The sequence below is a fragment of the Phoenix dactylifera genome, chromosome 15, assembly GCF_051530095.1.
Source record: "Phoenix dactylifera cultivar Ajwa chromosome 15, Ajwa_hap1_PhDact_Kaust_v1.1, whole genome shotgun sequence".
NCBI lineage: Eukaryota > Viridiplantae > Streptophyta > Magnoliopsida > Arecales > Arecaceae > Phoenix > Phoenix dactylifera.
The window spans coordinates 13347894-13366001 of NC_143204.1; the positions used below are offsets into that span (position 1 = coordinate 13347894).

The window sequence follows — 18108 nt, forward strand, 5'->3', positions numbered from 1 at the left end:
CCCTCAATAAATTGGCCAATGTTTTCTTGTTGAATGGGTATGAGTCACTCTTAATTCTCTTTTAAGATATAGAAATAAATCTATTGTATGCTTTCTGCCTTTTTTTTTTTGTTATATTATTTAGTGATATAGCATTATCATATAGGTCAAAACTTACTCGATAGGAATTTCGTTATCTCAGGACCATTATACTTACAACAGTCGTTCATCGAAGCTTCAATAGTCACCAACTTTCTTGACCTTTCGGTATTGGGCAATATCAAGCCCCGATAGATGGTCTTATGGCTTTCTAGAAACCTATGTTTTTGGTAAGCAATTATCCGAGCTTGGTCACTATGACTTTCTTTGTGAGGAGGCACCTCTTCTCTTGAACTATTTTGCTGAGTTCCTTAAAAGAGAGTTGTCTCGCACCTTTTGGTATTTTCTACCTACCTATCTATGTCGGTGTCAACATTTCTTTTTGCATATTTATCCATTAATGATATTTTTGTCATTTCAATTTTAAACTGTTAACTTCTTAATGACGTTAGATATCCTGGATATATACACAAACAAAAGGGTATATATGCAAAACAAGTGTTTGATGAGAGTATACATACAAATATCAATTTTGGAAGCATATTCATGCAAATTTTAGTATTTAGGAGGGTATGTACGCAAGATAGAAGTTTTCTATTTTCTGATTCATACACTATCTTAAAGATTTATCCAAATTATAGAAGTTTAATTTTATTGTTATGAGTGCATTGATATCTTACTACGTTTAGCTGGTTAGGTGACATTTATAATACTATACATTGCTTTTCTTAAATATGCATATTTATAATATTATGACTGCCAGCCAGAAAGTCTCAATACATTGCTATGAGATATGATCATGTTCGGAGACTTGTGGAAAAAAGGGTCATATGGTGTTGGAATATCACCTACTGATCAAATGTTTATTGAGACTCATACTAAGGTATAGCCAAGAGAGAAGGTTTACAATATATCAAGAAAGATAGGTACGTCTTCCAATAACTGAAATTAGATAAACTTGGTTAAAAGCCTAATTCATGATTGGTGATCGTTAGTTATTAAGTTTACCATTCTCTGAAGATACCACAAATAAAGTTCAAATGAAACACTAATCAAAATTTATCTGAGAGAAATGCTGATGGACAAGTTATATTTTCCAATGAACTAATATTTTTTCAAATAGTGAGATGACCCAATAATGGGGTTAACTATTTCAAAAAAATCATTGCATTGCCGTATCAATATATGGTGAAGACTGGAGTTTGCTCCTTGACAAACTCATATCTCACTATATGAGAAGTGATAGAGGAGTTGTGGACACTTGCAAAATGACTTTGTTTTTATAAGTCAGGACTAAGAATTCTTACAAGCTACCAGTATAAATAATTTTGTATTTTCTAAGCTAGGATCAGCTTATGGCGGCCTCATCTAAATATGCTATCTTTTTTGGAGACAGATGTCCTGTATAGTGTGACACTGTGAATCTATTTCCATACATGCAAAGGTCGATCCATTTATAGGTATACACTATACATACACCCGAATATTTTTAATGTATTTAATTTATTAGAAAATAAGTGGGGAATTCTTAAAATATTTTCTAATGTTTTTAATTTTTTACTTCAGTTTTTCAAATGTTTTGATCTTTAGTCTTTAAGAACTGTTGGATACCATCAAAAGCCACGTAGTTCATTGGAAGCATCCTTTGGTTAAAGTATCAGATTTAAAATAGTACTCTTTAAATTTTGGTTCTTAAGAGAGTTGTTGATTGTTTTGTTTTTAACCTTTCAATACTGTTGCCCAGTAGATACAACCCAAGAGGGGGGGTGAATTGGGTCTTTTAAAACTTTTAACCTACTTCTGAAGGTTTTTGATTAATTATGCTAAGTTGTATGGATGCACAGTGAAAGTCAAACTTAGCAACAGTTTGATGTATAGAATGTGACTTGATTGAATATGCTTGCAACTAAAGGATGTGCGGATAACAGTTAAGCAAGCAATCTATCTAAGTAAATAAGTGTGTTAGTTAGACAATGACAAGAGGCATTACAAACACAACAAACATATAGTGGTTCGGTGCACCCCAGCACCTACATCCACTCCCCAAGACCTCTTGAAAATTTCACTATAATCCTACAGATTACAGCCGGTTGTTTTACAAGCTCACAACCCAACTTGTTGTTTTACAAGGTCACAACGAACTCGGTCGGTTTTCCCAGGCTCACCGACTAGAACCACCCCGATTGTTTTTCCGGGATCACAATCGAACCCTTACACCGTTGGTTTCAACCTAGGCTCACCAACAAACCTATTACCGTTGGTTTTCCCTTTGGCTCACCAACAAACCTTAACCCCTTGATTCAATCCCTTGATTGAATCAAGTTACAAGATATTAAAATAAAGGTTTAAAAAACAAATCAAAGCTTCTTAAACAAGCAAATATAACAATATAACCAAATAGGGTAAAGAGAAGCCCTCAAACGAGTTTTGAAGATGAAGGAGCTCGGCTTCTTCTTTACTTAACCCTCTTCTGATTTGGCACGAAGTAGAGGATCACCGAAGCAGCACATGGATGGAGAGGAAGCTTTGGGATTCGCTTGGATGCTCTTCTTCTCTCTGTTTCACTTCGGATGGCCCTTTTTTTTGCTTATGGGAGATTTCTCTTGTAATCTCTTTGAGATCTCTTCTCTAAATGTTCTTTCCCACTTCCATGCATTCTCCCCTAGCTCTCCTCTTGTTTTTATAGCTTTTGATGGCGTGAAAACAAGAATCTAGCCGTTAGAGACAAAAATAGAGCCGTTGGACACAGTCTGCACTTCCTGACAATATTACCGTTGGGATCGGAGTCGACTCGCGCGATCAGGAGTCGACTCATCTGTTGCAGGAGTCGACTCGTGCTTTACTGGAGACGACTCGGCCACTGTTCCAAATTTGAATTATTGTGCATCCTCGACTGGGAGTCGACTCGTCTTAACCCGGAGTCGACTCGCCAACATCTGGAGCTGACTTGGCATCTTCGGAGTCGGCTCATCCCATGAATTCAGAGGACATACTTTCTGATTTTCTTCCTCGAGTCGACTCGGATTCTCTTTGAGTCGACTCGGCTCTCAGAGCCCGAAAACTGATCCTCTGTATTTTGGGGTCGCGCTGCCTTGGAGTCGACTCGCCTCTCAGAGACGAAAATACCGTCTTCTGTCTTTGGGGTTGCGCTGCCTTGGAGTCGACTCAGACTTTGCGGGAGTCGACTCGGCTCTCAGTGTCTGAAATTGGCTCTCTGACTTTTTCCTTGTGTTCCTCTGAGAGTCGACTCTTACTTTCTTTGGAGTCGACTTGCCAACCATCGGAGTCGACTCGCATTCCACTGGAGTCGACTCGAATCTCAGACCCGAAAACTCCTCTCTGACTTTTCTGCCTGTGACTCCTAGGAGTCGACTCATACTACCCTGGAGTCGACTCGGTAAGCATCGGAGTCGACTCGCGCTCTTCAGGAGTCGACTCGTTGACAGGTTCTGAGATGAATCTTTCTGTCCGTCTGTCTGTTGCTCCTTGGAGTCGACTCGGAACTGTAGGAGTCGACTCGAGTGCCTTTCCTTTGAATTTTTCTTAAAACTTGCTCTTCTAAATTGAATCCTTTGAACTTGAGACTTGGGCCAATAAATTGTAGCTTTCTTCCAACTTTTTTTGAGAGCTTTGGAGGCCTTCTTGTGTTCTTCCAACTTGCTATGTTCCTTGCAAAATAAATATCTTTCTCCTTGCAACACAAACATTAGTATTTATACTTCAAGGTTTTGTGATCATCAAAATCAATCTTTAAATCAATCTTTGGGTCATCAGTCTCCCCCTTTTTGATGATGACAAAACTTGGAGTATATGCAATATAAAATATATTGTGTTCTAGAAGTAATACATAGCTAAGTTGCATGAAGTAGAAAACATATATATTTAAGAACATACTTCATGATAATGCTTTAGATTTAATCAGCTTAACACAATCAACATATTTCAATTTAAGCTGAGTTGGTGTTCAATGCAAAACACAAAGCATTATGAGATATACTTAGATATTTCTCCCCCTTTTTGACAACATCAAAAAGAGAGTGAAACATTAAGCACAAAGATAAGAATACTCAAATATTTCTTTTCCTTATTGTACTCTGATTTGCATGTCAAATTATTGCAAGGATATGAATCATAAAACTCAAGGCAAGAATATTAGAATCAGATTAATGAGCATAGATCAGAGCCAATTAAGATAATTTCAGAGCAGAACACATCGAATGTGATTTCAAGAAGTTTTCTAATTTGATACCACAGATAGTTTTCTAATCAAGTAGAGGTGGAATCTTCCTTAGGTTAATACAAGAAGTACCACAAATGATATTCAAGGAAACACATGAGTGAAAATCTAACCTCTCTTTAATAAGTATGAAAGCTTGTTCATTTAAGACCTTTTGCCCAATCTATTAAGTATTTTATCAACATGAGAGCAATTTAATTGATTTTCAGAGTAAAAGATCAAAACTTATTAAGTATGATTGCAAAGTTCTTTTATGATGTAAAAATAATATGGCATAAATACCAAAACATGAATTCATGAAATTTATGATATATCTTAGAGCATACATAAAATGCAAAGCTTTGAAAGATCATTTAGAGTTCTTTTAAAGATTTTCTTTTATTCCCCAAAAAAAATAAGCACAATTTGATACATAAAAAAAATATGAATTGGCACAAAATTGAAGTTCTAAAGAGCAAGCCAATTAGATCTCATTAGTGAATTCCAAAATAGATTTTCTGAGAGATACTCAAGAAAATTCAACACGTTATTCTCCCCCTTTTTCATTAAATTAGAGGCTCTTAAGATCAACTATTTGAATTGCAATTTGGTTCATGATTGATGCATAAGATATACTAACCAAATAACAATCCTCAAGGTGTATCATAAAGATTTTTGCGATTAAGTTCCATAATACCTCTCCTTCTGAAATTTTCTTTCTCTCCCTCAATTAATTATTCCATTTAACAGTTTAGAGTTTGAAGATAATGTTCAATAAAATTGTCAATCTCAAAAATATGTTTTCCATAAGTTTCAGCTTATTTTCATAAGACTCAAGGTATGAGATAAGACAACCTTTATAGAACTCTTCTCAAGGCATAAACTTATAATTAAAGCAAGTATTGCATTATAAGGAGGTTCATCAAAATCAATCCATCAAGGTATGCTTCAAATTGAAGTAACTTTAGGATAAGATATCTAAAGCTCCCCCTCAAAAGATGCATACTTCTTTAATCATTCTTTTCTTTTGTTGAATTTCAGATTTTAATGTTAAACGTGAATAAACCTGAAACTTTATGATATCAAGAATGTAAAGTGATCTAGAATTATTCAAAATTTTTAGTAATCACTCTTTCTAAACCTTTAAGAACAAGTTATGCTTTCTCCTAATCTTAGAGAAAAATGTATAGAAATATTAATCAGAAAATGATTCATTTGAAGCTCAGTTTCTTTCAAAGGCATTTACATTTTCTTTCTTTTAGAATCATTCGAGTGAGCTGAAATATTTCTTGCTTTAAGATCATTCACTCTATTCTGTCTTTAATAATGTAGCAGAGAAAAAACATATAGATGATCATTGAAATATATATATTTATAGAACTCAATTTCTTAATCATAGTTTTTCAGCAATGTATACATGAAGCACAATAAATATTTTTAATATCAAAATAAAATCATATATTTAAAAATATTTGCTTGCAATCAAGATCATTGATCATTTAGACCAATATTAGTAGATTTTAATCATAAGAAAGGATATGTTTCGGATGCGTATCGGAGCAATCAGCCAAGACCTCAAAATTAATTCTGTTTTTCTTAAATTAAGATTTTATTTAGAAATCATATTGAGTTTAAGCTTTTATACAAAATCAGATTCTGAATTTTCATAAGAATTTCCAAGAAGGCTCTCAAAATTTGAGATATGTATCTTCTACTTTGTAGCTCATCTTAAATTACTAAGATTGAAAACACATATTTCAATAACATTAGAGCACTTTCAGAATCTTTGTATTTAATATTGAGTTTCGATACAAAATGGAGGATATTTTAACAAGTATTAGGATATTATGTATCAAAGTTAGGCAAGTAGAAAGATAGATCAAGATCAATTCATTTTGCCTAAATAGAGATATCTTTCTCTTCTCATTTCAACTTTCACATTTTAACGATGATTGTGAATGACAAATCTGAATTTTCTTACCAAACAAAAATTTTATGTAGTATTTCAAACAATCAGTCAAATTGTCCAAGCATGAAGCATTACAAAATATTGAGAATCCATAATTTAAAGCATCATGCCATATGCAAAATATATTATGTGTTAAGTCATGCATTAGAATATTAAGAGTAAGAATGTTAAGGATCAAAATCAATTCTTTTCAAATAAACTCCCCCTATTTAAGTATTATCTTGCAATGATTTCATCCTTAAAGTGTGTTTTCAAGTGATTAATAAATTTGACTTGATTCTTCTTATATAATTTCATTAACTTTGTCTTTTATTTTTACTTTCTTATGCTCTATACTCTATTTGCTCCCTATCCGGTGGAGTTGGAAAGGGGCACGAGGTACTACCACTAGCCTCCCTCTTGTGCCGTCCCTAATATGTCCTACACCGAATAGTTGGGTCAAATAGTGCCGGGTACTACCACTAGCCTCCCCATTGGCACCATCCCTATGATGAGCAATATAGAAATGTTAGAATGTTTACTTCAAACTCTCCCTGTTTAAGTGTAATTAATTATGGATTTTATCCCTTCCAAATGTGCCGAATATATTATGCTTGTTTTGCTTTTCCTTAAGATTGAAGTATTTGCCTTTACTTAGATTTTACTTCTCTTGAATAATTTCCATTTTCTTTTCTTTATCTCTCTCTCTTTTTGTTATTCTCAAGTAATTTACATGAAAGAGCATAATAAAGAATTAATCTTATGTATCATATAGATGTATATCATGCAAACAACATTTTCATTATGCTCAAGGATTCATCATTCCTCACAAGTTATTTTAAATCAAAAGTTCAAGCATAAGCTTGTGTATTTCATGGTTATGACATAGGCAAAGATATATTTTAGTTTGGGCAAACCATGAAACAATTTTTAAGAGTATAAGTCAATCAATATATATAGAGACATGATATCAAAAATTAATAATTAAAGACCTTAATCATGCCATAATAAGATTTAAGTTATTGACTTTGCTCAATTAATTTATGAGAGAAGTATCTAGAATTACCAATTCATTCTGCATTCTTCAGTCAAATACCTACTAGATTTCTTATGTATGAACTTTTGGCTGAAGAAGGTCTTCTCTCTTGTTTGCATGTGAATGTTTGTTGTATCTTACATGGACATATCCTTCAAGTTGAGATCTTTCATTTTCTTGCTCAAGGATCCTGCATTATTAACAAACTCCTTTTCTTTCTTGAAAGAAAGTCTTTAGTTTCTTTAAGATACAAAATATTCATTCAACATAAAAAAAAATTTTAATTAGATGGCTCAACATAAGATATGACAATAATTAAATGTTGAATCACTTTACTCAAGAGATTGCCTAAATATAAGCAAGCACATATCACTTGAACTAAAGAGATAGTTTCATTAACCAAGATAGTTCAAGGACAAGCATGTGAGGCAATAGGAAGATTTATCAAGGTCAAATCAAAATTTTTTCATTTTCAGAATCAATGGAGCCTAGATTCTATTTGCTTAAGATAATTATTAATAAGACATGTTAGCTAAGTTTTAATCAGCTTATCTTAAACGGTTGTTTCTATCAAAATTCAGATTATGATTTATTTGTTATCAATGAAATATGATTCATTAAAGTTGGATTGAAGTCTTGCATAAGGGCACATAATAAGCATACATTCAGGTCTACTAGCTGTATGATAAAATAATTATTCTATCATGCTTCAATACAGCTTTAAACAATAGATCTACTTTGCTCATCCTTTTCAAATTCTACAAGATGGGATCATAGATATACCTTCTTCATGCCAATCTTCTATAAGGGTTTTCCTGTGGACTAACTTTGGTCAATGAAGATACCCCTTTCTTGTTTGTCTTAATTTGGAGTTTGAGAGAAGATGTTAATTCATTCATCATATATACTTCAAACTCACCTTACATGAGCTAAGTAAAATCTTTATATAACTCTTCATTAGTAGAACCAAAAATGATGTCATCAATGCATACTTTGAGCAAATAAGATATCACAAATTCTTATTTTTGATGCATAGATTTATCACTATTACTTTCTATCAAAAAGGTTACTTAAGCTTTTATATATCATGCTTTTGATGCTTGTTCCAAATCACATATTGCTTTATCATATATGTAATGTGTAATCTTTAAATATGGTGGTTATTTTACATAGATCCCCTTTTTTTTTAATGAAATGACCACATAGGAGTGAATTCTACACATTCATTTGACAGATTATAAAGCTCATGAGGCAAACAAATGATAATGGTGATCTTTACTTCTAATCATGCAAAAGTCTTATCAAGATCTATTTCATCTTTTCTTGATTTAGTCTTTTAGTAGTTATCAATTTTTCTTCATTAAGTGCATATCTGAAAAATCCAATTTTGGTTCTAATTATTAACAAGTTTTTCAGATTGTTATATGTAAAAGATTAACCATATACATATATAATCTAATTTTAGTATCTTGATAATAAACCATTAGTCTCATAGAGAATAAAATGACTTGATATTTTTGCAACTAAAAACTTTTCATTGAATATTCTATATGCATTGCTTGATGAATGATATCCAAGGATAGACATATCTCTATCAGATTTGGCATTATTTTCATAAGAGCATATCAAGCATAACATGTACGACTGAAAAATATGAAAGATATGCAATGGTTCATTTTCCATTTTTCAGAAGATCAAAATTTTCATCAAAAATAGATCTAATAGAAATCATATGTATGACAAGCAGTGATGATAGTCAAAAAAAATAGATGACTATCATACATAATTGTCTTTTTCATTTCTTCAAGAATTCTATTAACCCTATTTTACTTATGATGTCCTTGGAGCTGAAATAATTGAATTTAATATTATTTTCTGTATAACCTTAATCAGGATTTTGGTTTTCAACACTGTGCCATGATCTTCACAGTTTGGAAACTTTTTTCATTTGAAACGCTTTTATAAGATTTAGTAAATACAGAAAAATACTTCAGTTTTATTTTCCAAGAACAAATCCAATGTAAGCTTTTGAAAACTTAGAGGTGGAAACAACATCTTTAGATTTAGAAATGATTTTTGTTTGTTTCCTTAGTTAGCATGCATAGCAAAACTTTGACCTTTAAGTAGATAATCTAAGTAAGCCTATGGCAAGGTCTTTTGAGATTAAGTACATACTAGCATGAGTTGATTCTATGTGCCAAGGATGGTTTCTTTAATCTTGGTATTCATAGTGCATATATTCAAAAGCATACCAAGTACACATTATCTATGATCAATAAACAATAATGCCATGGATAAAAACTCTCAATCAAGCATATAGAGAATTCATAGAATTAATCTTAATAATGATTAATCATTTAGCAACTTTATCCAATGGTGAGTAAAGTATCCTATAAAATGAAGTGATTTGATTATATTTCCAAAAGTATATCACAAAATTGATTAATGCATGCAATTCATATTTTAATCAAATACTAAAACAAAAATAATGATGAGATGCAAGGATTACTGATTTCATTATTATTATTATTTAAAATTACTTCTCATAAGTATATTTTAAGTTTCAATGTGTCTAGAACACCCATTTGTATGAATCTATTTGTTTCATGGGTATCTTGGCACATCTATGTCTACATCCTCATATTTTCATTTTGGGTACCCAAGCTTGCTTGGGTCCTTGAGAGTTAGAACATATGGTTCCTTTTGGAATCCAAATCTGTTTGATAGTAATAACTTTACCATTTGATTTAATTGTGTTAGAACGATAGGTAAAGTTGTTATGCCCATTCTTTTCATTTTTGAAATAAGTTATCTTATTTAATGGTTTGCTTGGTGAATTGATAACCTTTTTCTCTAGAGATTTATGGCTAAGTGAAGGAGTCAAGCTAAATTTTGATTTATCAAAATCAGCATGTTGGCTTTCAAACATCATTTTTAATCTTTCTGAACTTACAGTGAATTTGTTAATAACAGATCTTAATTGGTTAATTTCTTTGCTTAAGTTTTGATTTTCGTTAATTAAGCTATGATTTTTCTGAATCAATTCTTCTGAAAATGACCTTAAGCTTTCATTTTCAGAATTTAGTTTGTCGTGTATTTCAGCAATAGAATTTCTTTCTTTTGAAATTTCCAAATTTAGCTTTTTAAGATTTTTATTTTTCATAGCTAATTTTCTACATTCACCATACAACTCATGAAAAGCATTTAACAGTTCATCATACGAAAATTCTTCATGAAATTCATTTGGTGTAAAATTAGATTCAGATTTTACCTTATCTTCTTGTGCCATAAAGCAAACGTTAGTTACCTCTTGTAGTTCCTTGGAGCTAATATCATTATTGTTGCTCCTAGCTTTTATTTCCTTGCTTGACTCTTCCTTGGTCAAGACTTTCTTCCTTTTTATCTCTTTCTTTCTTTCTTGCTTCCTCTTCTTCTTTGTCTTTAGGAAGCTGATTTGCCTCGGAGTCGACTCGGTCCTTATTGGAGTCGACTCGGTTAACTTGAGGGTCGACTCTGGAATACTTGGAGTCGACTCGACTGAGGTGGGAGATTCAACACCTTTTTCTGCAATCTCATTGTTAGTAGGCAATTGAAGCACATGTGAGCTAATCTGAGATTTATCATAAATATTTTCTAAAGTATCCCAGATCTCCTTAGCAGATAAGCATGCAGAAATTTTATTAAACTTCGTTTCTTGAATAGCACAATATAATATGTTCATAGCATTAGCATTCAATTGTGCTAAGTCCTTTTCATTAATAGTTTGAGAGAGTGTGTGAAGGTCATTTATTATGATTTTCCATAAATAATAGTTTTGTGATTGAATAAAAATACGCATGCGTATTTTCCAATGTGTATAGTTTATGCCATTAAATAGTGGAGGTGTATCAATTGATTGTCCTTCTCCTAGAAAACTATCTATTTGAGTTGTCATGATCTTTGGCTCTTGATCGTGAGATCAATAATTAAATTTAGAGCACCTGCTCTGATACCACTTGTTGCCCAGTAGATACAACCCAAGAGGGGGGGTGAATTGGGTCTTTTAAAACTTTTAACCTACTTCTGAAAGTTTTTGATTAATTATGCTAAGTTGTATGGATGCACAGTGAAAGTCAAACTTAGCAACAGTTTGATGTATAGAATGTGACTTGATTGAATATGCTTGCAACTAAAGGATGTGCGGATAACAGTTAAGCAAGCAATCTATCTAAGTAAGTAAGTGTGTTAGTTAGACAATGACAAGAGGCATTATAAACACAACAAACATATAGTGGTTCGGTGCACCCCAGCACCTACATCCACTCTCCAAGACCTCTTGGAAATTTCACTATAATCCTACAGATTACAGCCGGTTGTTTTACAAGCTCACAACCCAACTTGTTGTTTTACGAGGTCACAACGAACTCAGTCGGTTTTCCCAGGCTCACCGACTAGAACCACCCTGATTGTTTTCCCGGGATCACAATCGAACCCTTACACCGTTGGTTTCAACCTAGGCTCACCAACAAACCTATTACCGTTGGTTTTCCCTTTGGCTCACCAACAAACCTTAACCCCTTGATTCAATCCCTTGATTGAATCAAGTTACAAGATATTAAAATAAAGGTTTAAAAAACAAATCAAAGCTTCTTAAACAAGCAAATATAACAATATAACCAAATAGGGTAAAGAGAAGCCCTCAAACGAGTTTTGAAGATGAAGGAGCTCGGCTTCTTCTTTACTTAACCCTCTTCTGATTTGGCACGAAGTAGAGGATCACCGAAGCAGCACATGGATGGAGAGGAAGCTTTGGGATTCGCTTGGATGCTCTTCTTCTCTCTGTTTCACTTCGGATGGCCCTTTTTTTTGCTTATGGGAGATTTCTCTTGTAATCTCTTTGAGATCTCTTCTCTAAATGTTCTTTCCCACTTCCATGCATTCTCCCCTAGCTCTCCTCTTGTTTTTATAGCTTTTGATGGCGTGGAAACAAGAATCTAGCCGTTAGAGACAAAAATAGAGCCGTTGGACACAGTCTGCACTTCCTGACAATATTACCGTTGGGATCGGAGTCGACTCGCGCGATCAGGAGTCGACTCATCTGTTGCAGGAGTCGACTCGTGCTTTACTGGAGACGACTCGGCCACTGTTCCAAATTTGAATTATTGTGCATCCTCGACTGGGAGTCGACTCGTCTTAACCCGGAGTCGACTCGCCAACATCTGGAGCTGACTTGGCATCTTCGGAGTCGGCTCATCCCATGAATTCAGAGGACATACTTTCTGATTTTCTTCCTCGAGTCGACTCGGATTCTCTTTGAGTCGACTCGGCTCTCAGAGTCCGAAAACTGATCCTCTGTATTTTGGGGTCGCGCTGCCTTGGAGTCGACTCGCCTCTCAGAGACGAAAATACCGTCTTCTGTCTTTGGGGTTGCGCTGCCTTGGAGTCGACTCAGACTTTGCGGGAGTCGACTCGGCTCTCAGTGTCTGAAATTGGCTCTCTGACTTTTTCCTTGTGTTCCTCTGAGAGTCGACTCTTACTTTCTTTGGAGTCGACTTGCCAACCATCGGAGTCGACTCGCGTTCCACTGGAGTCGACTCGAATCTCAGACCCGAAAACTCCTCTCTGACTTTTCTGCCTGTGACTCCTAGGAGTCGACTCATACTACCCTGGAGTCGACTCGGTAAGCATCGGAGTCGACTCGCGCTCTTCAGGAGTCGACTCGTTGACAGGTTCTGAGATGAATCTTTCTGTCCGTCTGTCTGTTGCTCCTTGGAGTCGACTCGGAACTGTAGGAGTCGACTCGAGTGCCTTTCCTTTGAATTTTTCTTAAAACTTGCTCTTCTAAATTGAATCCTTTGAACTTGAGACTTGGGCCAATAAATTGTAGCTTTCTTCCAACTTTTCTTGAGAGCTTTGGAGGCCTTCTTGTGTTCTTCCAACTTGCTATGTTCCTTGCAAAATAAATATCTTTCTCCTTGCAACACAAACATTAGTATTTATACTTCAAGGTTTTGTGATCATCAAAATCAATCTTTAAATCAATCTTTGGGTCATCAAATACTATTTTATTTGAAAGTGACTATTGATAAACAATGATTTATCTTTTTTTTTTTCTTGACTGTTCAGAAATAAACGGTCATGTACTCCCTGCCTTCTAGTTTCTATAAACAATGAGAGTTATCATATGCAAAATACTCTCTCACTCTTTATCTTGTGTTTACAAATTCTCTGATACTCTCTTTCAGGTCTTATTCACTCTATTCGATTTTAAATATTGGGTTAGATATTCTGCTTCCATAAAATTAATTGGGTAGTGGAAAGCCCAAGTTGATTTATAAATTGGCCACTGCATCCTGTAGATAAATTTTCTATTAGCTCGCTCACCTCCATCTACCATGTGGAAGAAATTATTATATTTAAGACAGTGCTTTGATTAATTAGCATGCCTTGCTCATATTCCATATTTAATTCCTTTCTTTATATATATATCTCTGTGTGTGTGTGTGTGTGTGTGTAATGTTGTAATGTCAAGTACCTCATGAATAATGGCAGGAGGGAGATTCAAAAACAGTCATTGTCCATTCACAATGCTTCTGAGAAGAAATATGTAAAATGGCATGTCTAATTCTTCAAGTCACATGTCTTTTAGCAAAACTTTCAGATGTTCATGTTTCTCGAGTATGTCAAGAGACCAAAGGGGGAATGTGTATGGCTACAAAGTGGGAAATTAATTTTCCATTGCCTTTGAGAGAGCTTGTAAGTAAGGATACTGGTGCAGAATTGCTGCCTGAGGACCCGGCTTTGCAAATACTTGGGCAAAATCTTCTCTCTTACCAGGGAAATTTAGAAGCAGGTGAAGCTCTAGGTCTGGAATTCATTCAGCATGCAGGAATATAAGGAAAGAGAAGTAGAAGCAAACTTTGTACAGAGTAAACATGGCACTGATCAAGCAAAGAAAATACTTTGGGCACCTGAAGACTTGCTAGGAAAGCCTACCAACAAAGCACAAAGCTCTTCCTCCTTAATGTGGATCATGTAAAAGCTAGATCCACTTCTAAAGTGAGTTAAGATAAATTGCAATCTTTTTTGGCCTCCACTGCTTTTCTTGAGAAATACAATAAAAATGGCACCTTTCAAGTTCGAATAAATCTCCCTGACATAGGAACTCAGAAGAGGGTGCCAACCAGAGAATCCAAGTGCTATTTGCTTTTGGCCTCCATTTCAGTGTTTGTTATTATCATCTTTCTGCATCTGACCTTATTCCTGGTCTTCTCCTTAGCTTCCTAAATAGGCCAACTAGGCTCGAGATTAAATTTAATAATAATTAAGTTGGTCTTGAGTCAACAAGCTGTGCGACCAAACCAGGTTGGGCAGGCCTCAGCTTGATCCGAAAGAAGGCTTTGTTCTATCTGGTCAGGCTCATTCTAGCCCGGGTTTGAACCGCCCATTTGCAGCCCTAGTCAATGCAATATATACATATACACATATACTCATATGCATGTATATGCATATGTATATGTATGTGAATATGTACATATATATATATATATAGCTGCATGCGATTGATCAATGGGGAGTATATTCTAATTAAACCTAAAAATCTCCCCCATGTTAAGGACTATAAGATGAGAGACTCTGGTTTACCCTATTATAAATGTTTTAGTATAACTGAAAAAAGATCATTTGAGCATATACTAACAAGCAATGACAAGCTCAATCCTGGAGATCTCATTGCTTAGCTGCAACAACCGGGTCTTATGGGCATATATTAATAATAATAATATTTTTAATAAAGAACTCATTGGCCTTGGACTATCCTTTATATTCTTTTCCTCGTTGGACCGGCACCATATGCATTGCTATCCAGGTTAGGTTGATCCCTGTCTTCGTTATCAAGAACAACAAGGTGGATGCTCTCCTAAAAACAAGGTAAATGAGAGCTCTGACGGCTGGTCGATCCCTCTCCATGATTGATTTGTTGGCATAGGAGAATCCTTGGGAGATGGCCTCTAATCTTATTGTGGATGGCTTATTCTGGTTTCTGGACAACCCTGAGAAGTACCGGAATAAAAAAGACACCAACTTTTTGTATATATTGGCCTCATGGTGCCTAATTGTACGTGAAACAGAGACGTCTCAAGGTTAAAATAATTTTGGTATATAAGAAGCCCTACTAAGAACGTTATATACCAAGTAAACAGAGTTTTGTTGCTCACCTAAAAGTTGATGGGTTGTTCTTTTCATTTGAAAGCAACTGAAAGACGTTTAGTTTGGATGTATGTATATATTTGATATGTAGTCAGCTTAGGCGACTTGGGTAGACTGGAATTGTAATTGTGGTCTTTCTGGTAAAGTAAGGAGGAGAAAAAAATTCAATATAAAATAGAATAAATTAACATCTACCACAATGAGAAGGAAGCCCTAACTAATGTTAAACAAAATTGATGATTATTGTGCACTCTTTATATCTTTGAGATCAGAAGAGAAATGGTCCATTAAACAAATACTATCTTTGAGTAAAACCCCTTTGGCATGAGAAGGATGCCCTACCTAACCATAGAAGTTCTTCCATGTGGGTAGGAAATTTCTCATACTCCATATTAATATATTCAGTTTTCGAAAATATATTACCTAAAATCCAGATAATTCATTAGATATTGCTATCTCCCCGCAAACATTGTGTCAATCCTAATCATTAAGAAATTCACTAAAATTTGTAAAACTTAAGAATATTTGGTAGCCAATAACTTAGGATACCCATGTTATTAATTAGGAACAGATAATAATTTCAGCAAGTATTTAAACCTCATCAATTAGGTTTTTTATCTTATCTCAGAAGAGAATGCAACATTAATGGAACATGATGATCTAACAATAATTAAAATGCCCTCAATAAATCAAATTAAGACTAATGCTCTACAATTAATAACTAATCGATGGTAGCAACTACTGCAATTAATGAAGTCCTTTTAATTTTCAGTGAACAATTAATGAAAGTCTTGAATATAATTATCTGATTGTAAAAATTTTCCATAATTAGAGTTGGTTTAGGATTGTCAAACTAGGTCTTAACAACTCTGGATTGGGATGCTGTAAAATCTTTTCCCATTTCCCCAACAGTTAAAAATTAAACTAAGTTAACTAAAAGTAGATTAAGTTAAACTATTAAAAGGGAATTGCAGCGTTAGTTATAACCTACCCCAGAAACCGCCACAGGAGAGCGGAAACCGACCCTGGCTGTTTACTTCCGACACGGAGACATTGAGCGGTGGGGCCCACCTCCCAACCGTCCATCACGTCACGGCGGAAAAACCAAATCCAACCCTCCGATCTCCATCCGACGGCGGTAACCACCGCGAAACACCGTCGCGGGGACGCAGCCGCCTTCCTTCGCCGCGAAGTTCCGAACCTCGTAAATACGTAATTCTTTTATTTAAAAAACAAATTCCAACCGGATACGGTTCGGGCGTATTAACAGTTCTCGATACGCGTCCTCCACTTTCTCTCTCCTCCTATAAAGCTCTCCGTTCCCACAATTCTCTCAGTACTCGGCATCGGAGCCTTATTGAACCCGATCTCCGCCGCCGGCGAGAACAAGGAAGGAGAGAGATGAGCTACTACAACCAGCAACAGCCCCCCGTTGGCGTCCCTCCTCCCCAAGGTAGCGATTTCTCTCTCGAATTCGTTCTCGAATTTTCTCTGGTTTGTAGGGTTTCTGATGGAGTTGGTTTTGGGTGATGATTAGGGTATCCACAGGAGGGGTACGCGAAGGATGCTTATCCGCCGCCGGGGTATCCGCAGCAGGGGTACCCGCCGCAGGGGTACGCGCAGGGATATCCGCCTCAGGGGTACCCCTCGCAGGGTTACCCTCCGCCGTACGCCCAGCCGCCACCTCAGCAGCAGCAGCAGAGCAGCGGGCCTTCCTTTGTCGAAGGATGGTACGAATCTCTCTCTCTCTCTCTCTCTCTCTCTCTCTCTCTCTCTCTCTCTTCTCGCTTCTAGGGCTGGATTTTGGCCGTCGGAGGACCATGAGGGATTCCTCTCCGGGAGATCTAACGGTCCGCGGACTCTCCTAGCCGGCGGCTATCACGCGCGCTTCGCCGTCGTATCCGTCATCCGGCGGCCGCGACGACCGCATCGCCGGCGGACGATAGCAGATCGGCCGTTTTTTTTCCGGTACAGAGATCGGCCGTTTATTTAGGCGGCGTATCTGCGCCGTGATCCGGCGATCGGAAGGCAGGCGTTTCCAGCGCATGATAGCAGATCCTCCACGGCTATCGTGCGCTAGCTCCTCGTGGGCGTCGTCTACCCGCTGGGGTCCCGATGTCGGGAACATCACATCCTGACGTGACGTGACGTGACCGCCACTTCTTCATCTATTTTTTATTCCCAATATACCCCTTTCCCAGAATACTCGAATCTTTTTTCCCTCATCTCTATGGGAAAAAAAAAATTTAAACTTCACGTGTTTGGTAACTCTTTCTTCTTTCCCGTGTTCTAAACTCTTTCTCTCTCTTAACTTTTTTGTTCTTTATTTTGTACAGCTTGGCCGCGCTGTGTTGCTGCTGCCTTTTGGATGCATGCTTCTGAGACGGTATGAGGGCTTGATCCAATCACACGGTTTTGGATTGCAGCAGCGGCGGCAGCTTTCTGTGTGCAAGTCGGTGGGTCGTTGTTAGCTTTCTTTTTAGGAAACACGTTATCTTACTCTGAAGCTTCCATTTTTTTCCGTCGTTGTAAGAAGTCACCTGGAATTGGATTTGGCTAGGTATCATTCTCTAGTAGTTTAGAAGATAAAAAAATAAAAATAAAGACTTGATTGATGCTTCGGCATGTCATGATTCGTGTTTA

The 18108-nt window shown here is 35.9% G+C and overlaps 1 protein-coding gene across 1 annotated transcript; it reads left to right on the top strand.

The window, feature by feature from the left end:
* The first annotated feature begins 16721 nt into the window (after positions 1-16721).
* On the top strand, positions 16722-18108 carry LOC120106045 (uncharacterized). Its single transcript, XM_088711678.2, has 3 exons — positions 16722-16918; positions 17003-17195; positions 17802-18108. The coding sequence occupies exons 1-3, from the start codon at positions 16867-16869 to the stop codon at positions 17845-17847; spliced, it is 291 nt and encodes a 96-aa protein (XP_088567804.1). The 5' UTR covers positions 16722-16866; the 3' UTR covers positions 17848-18108.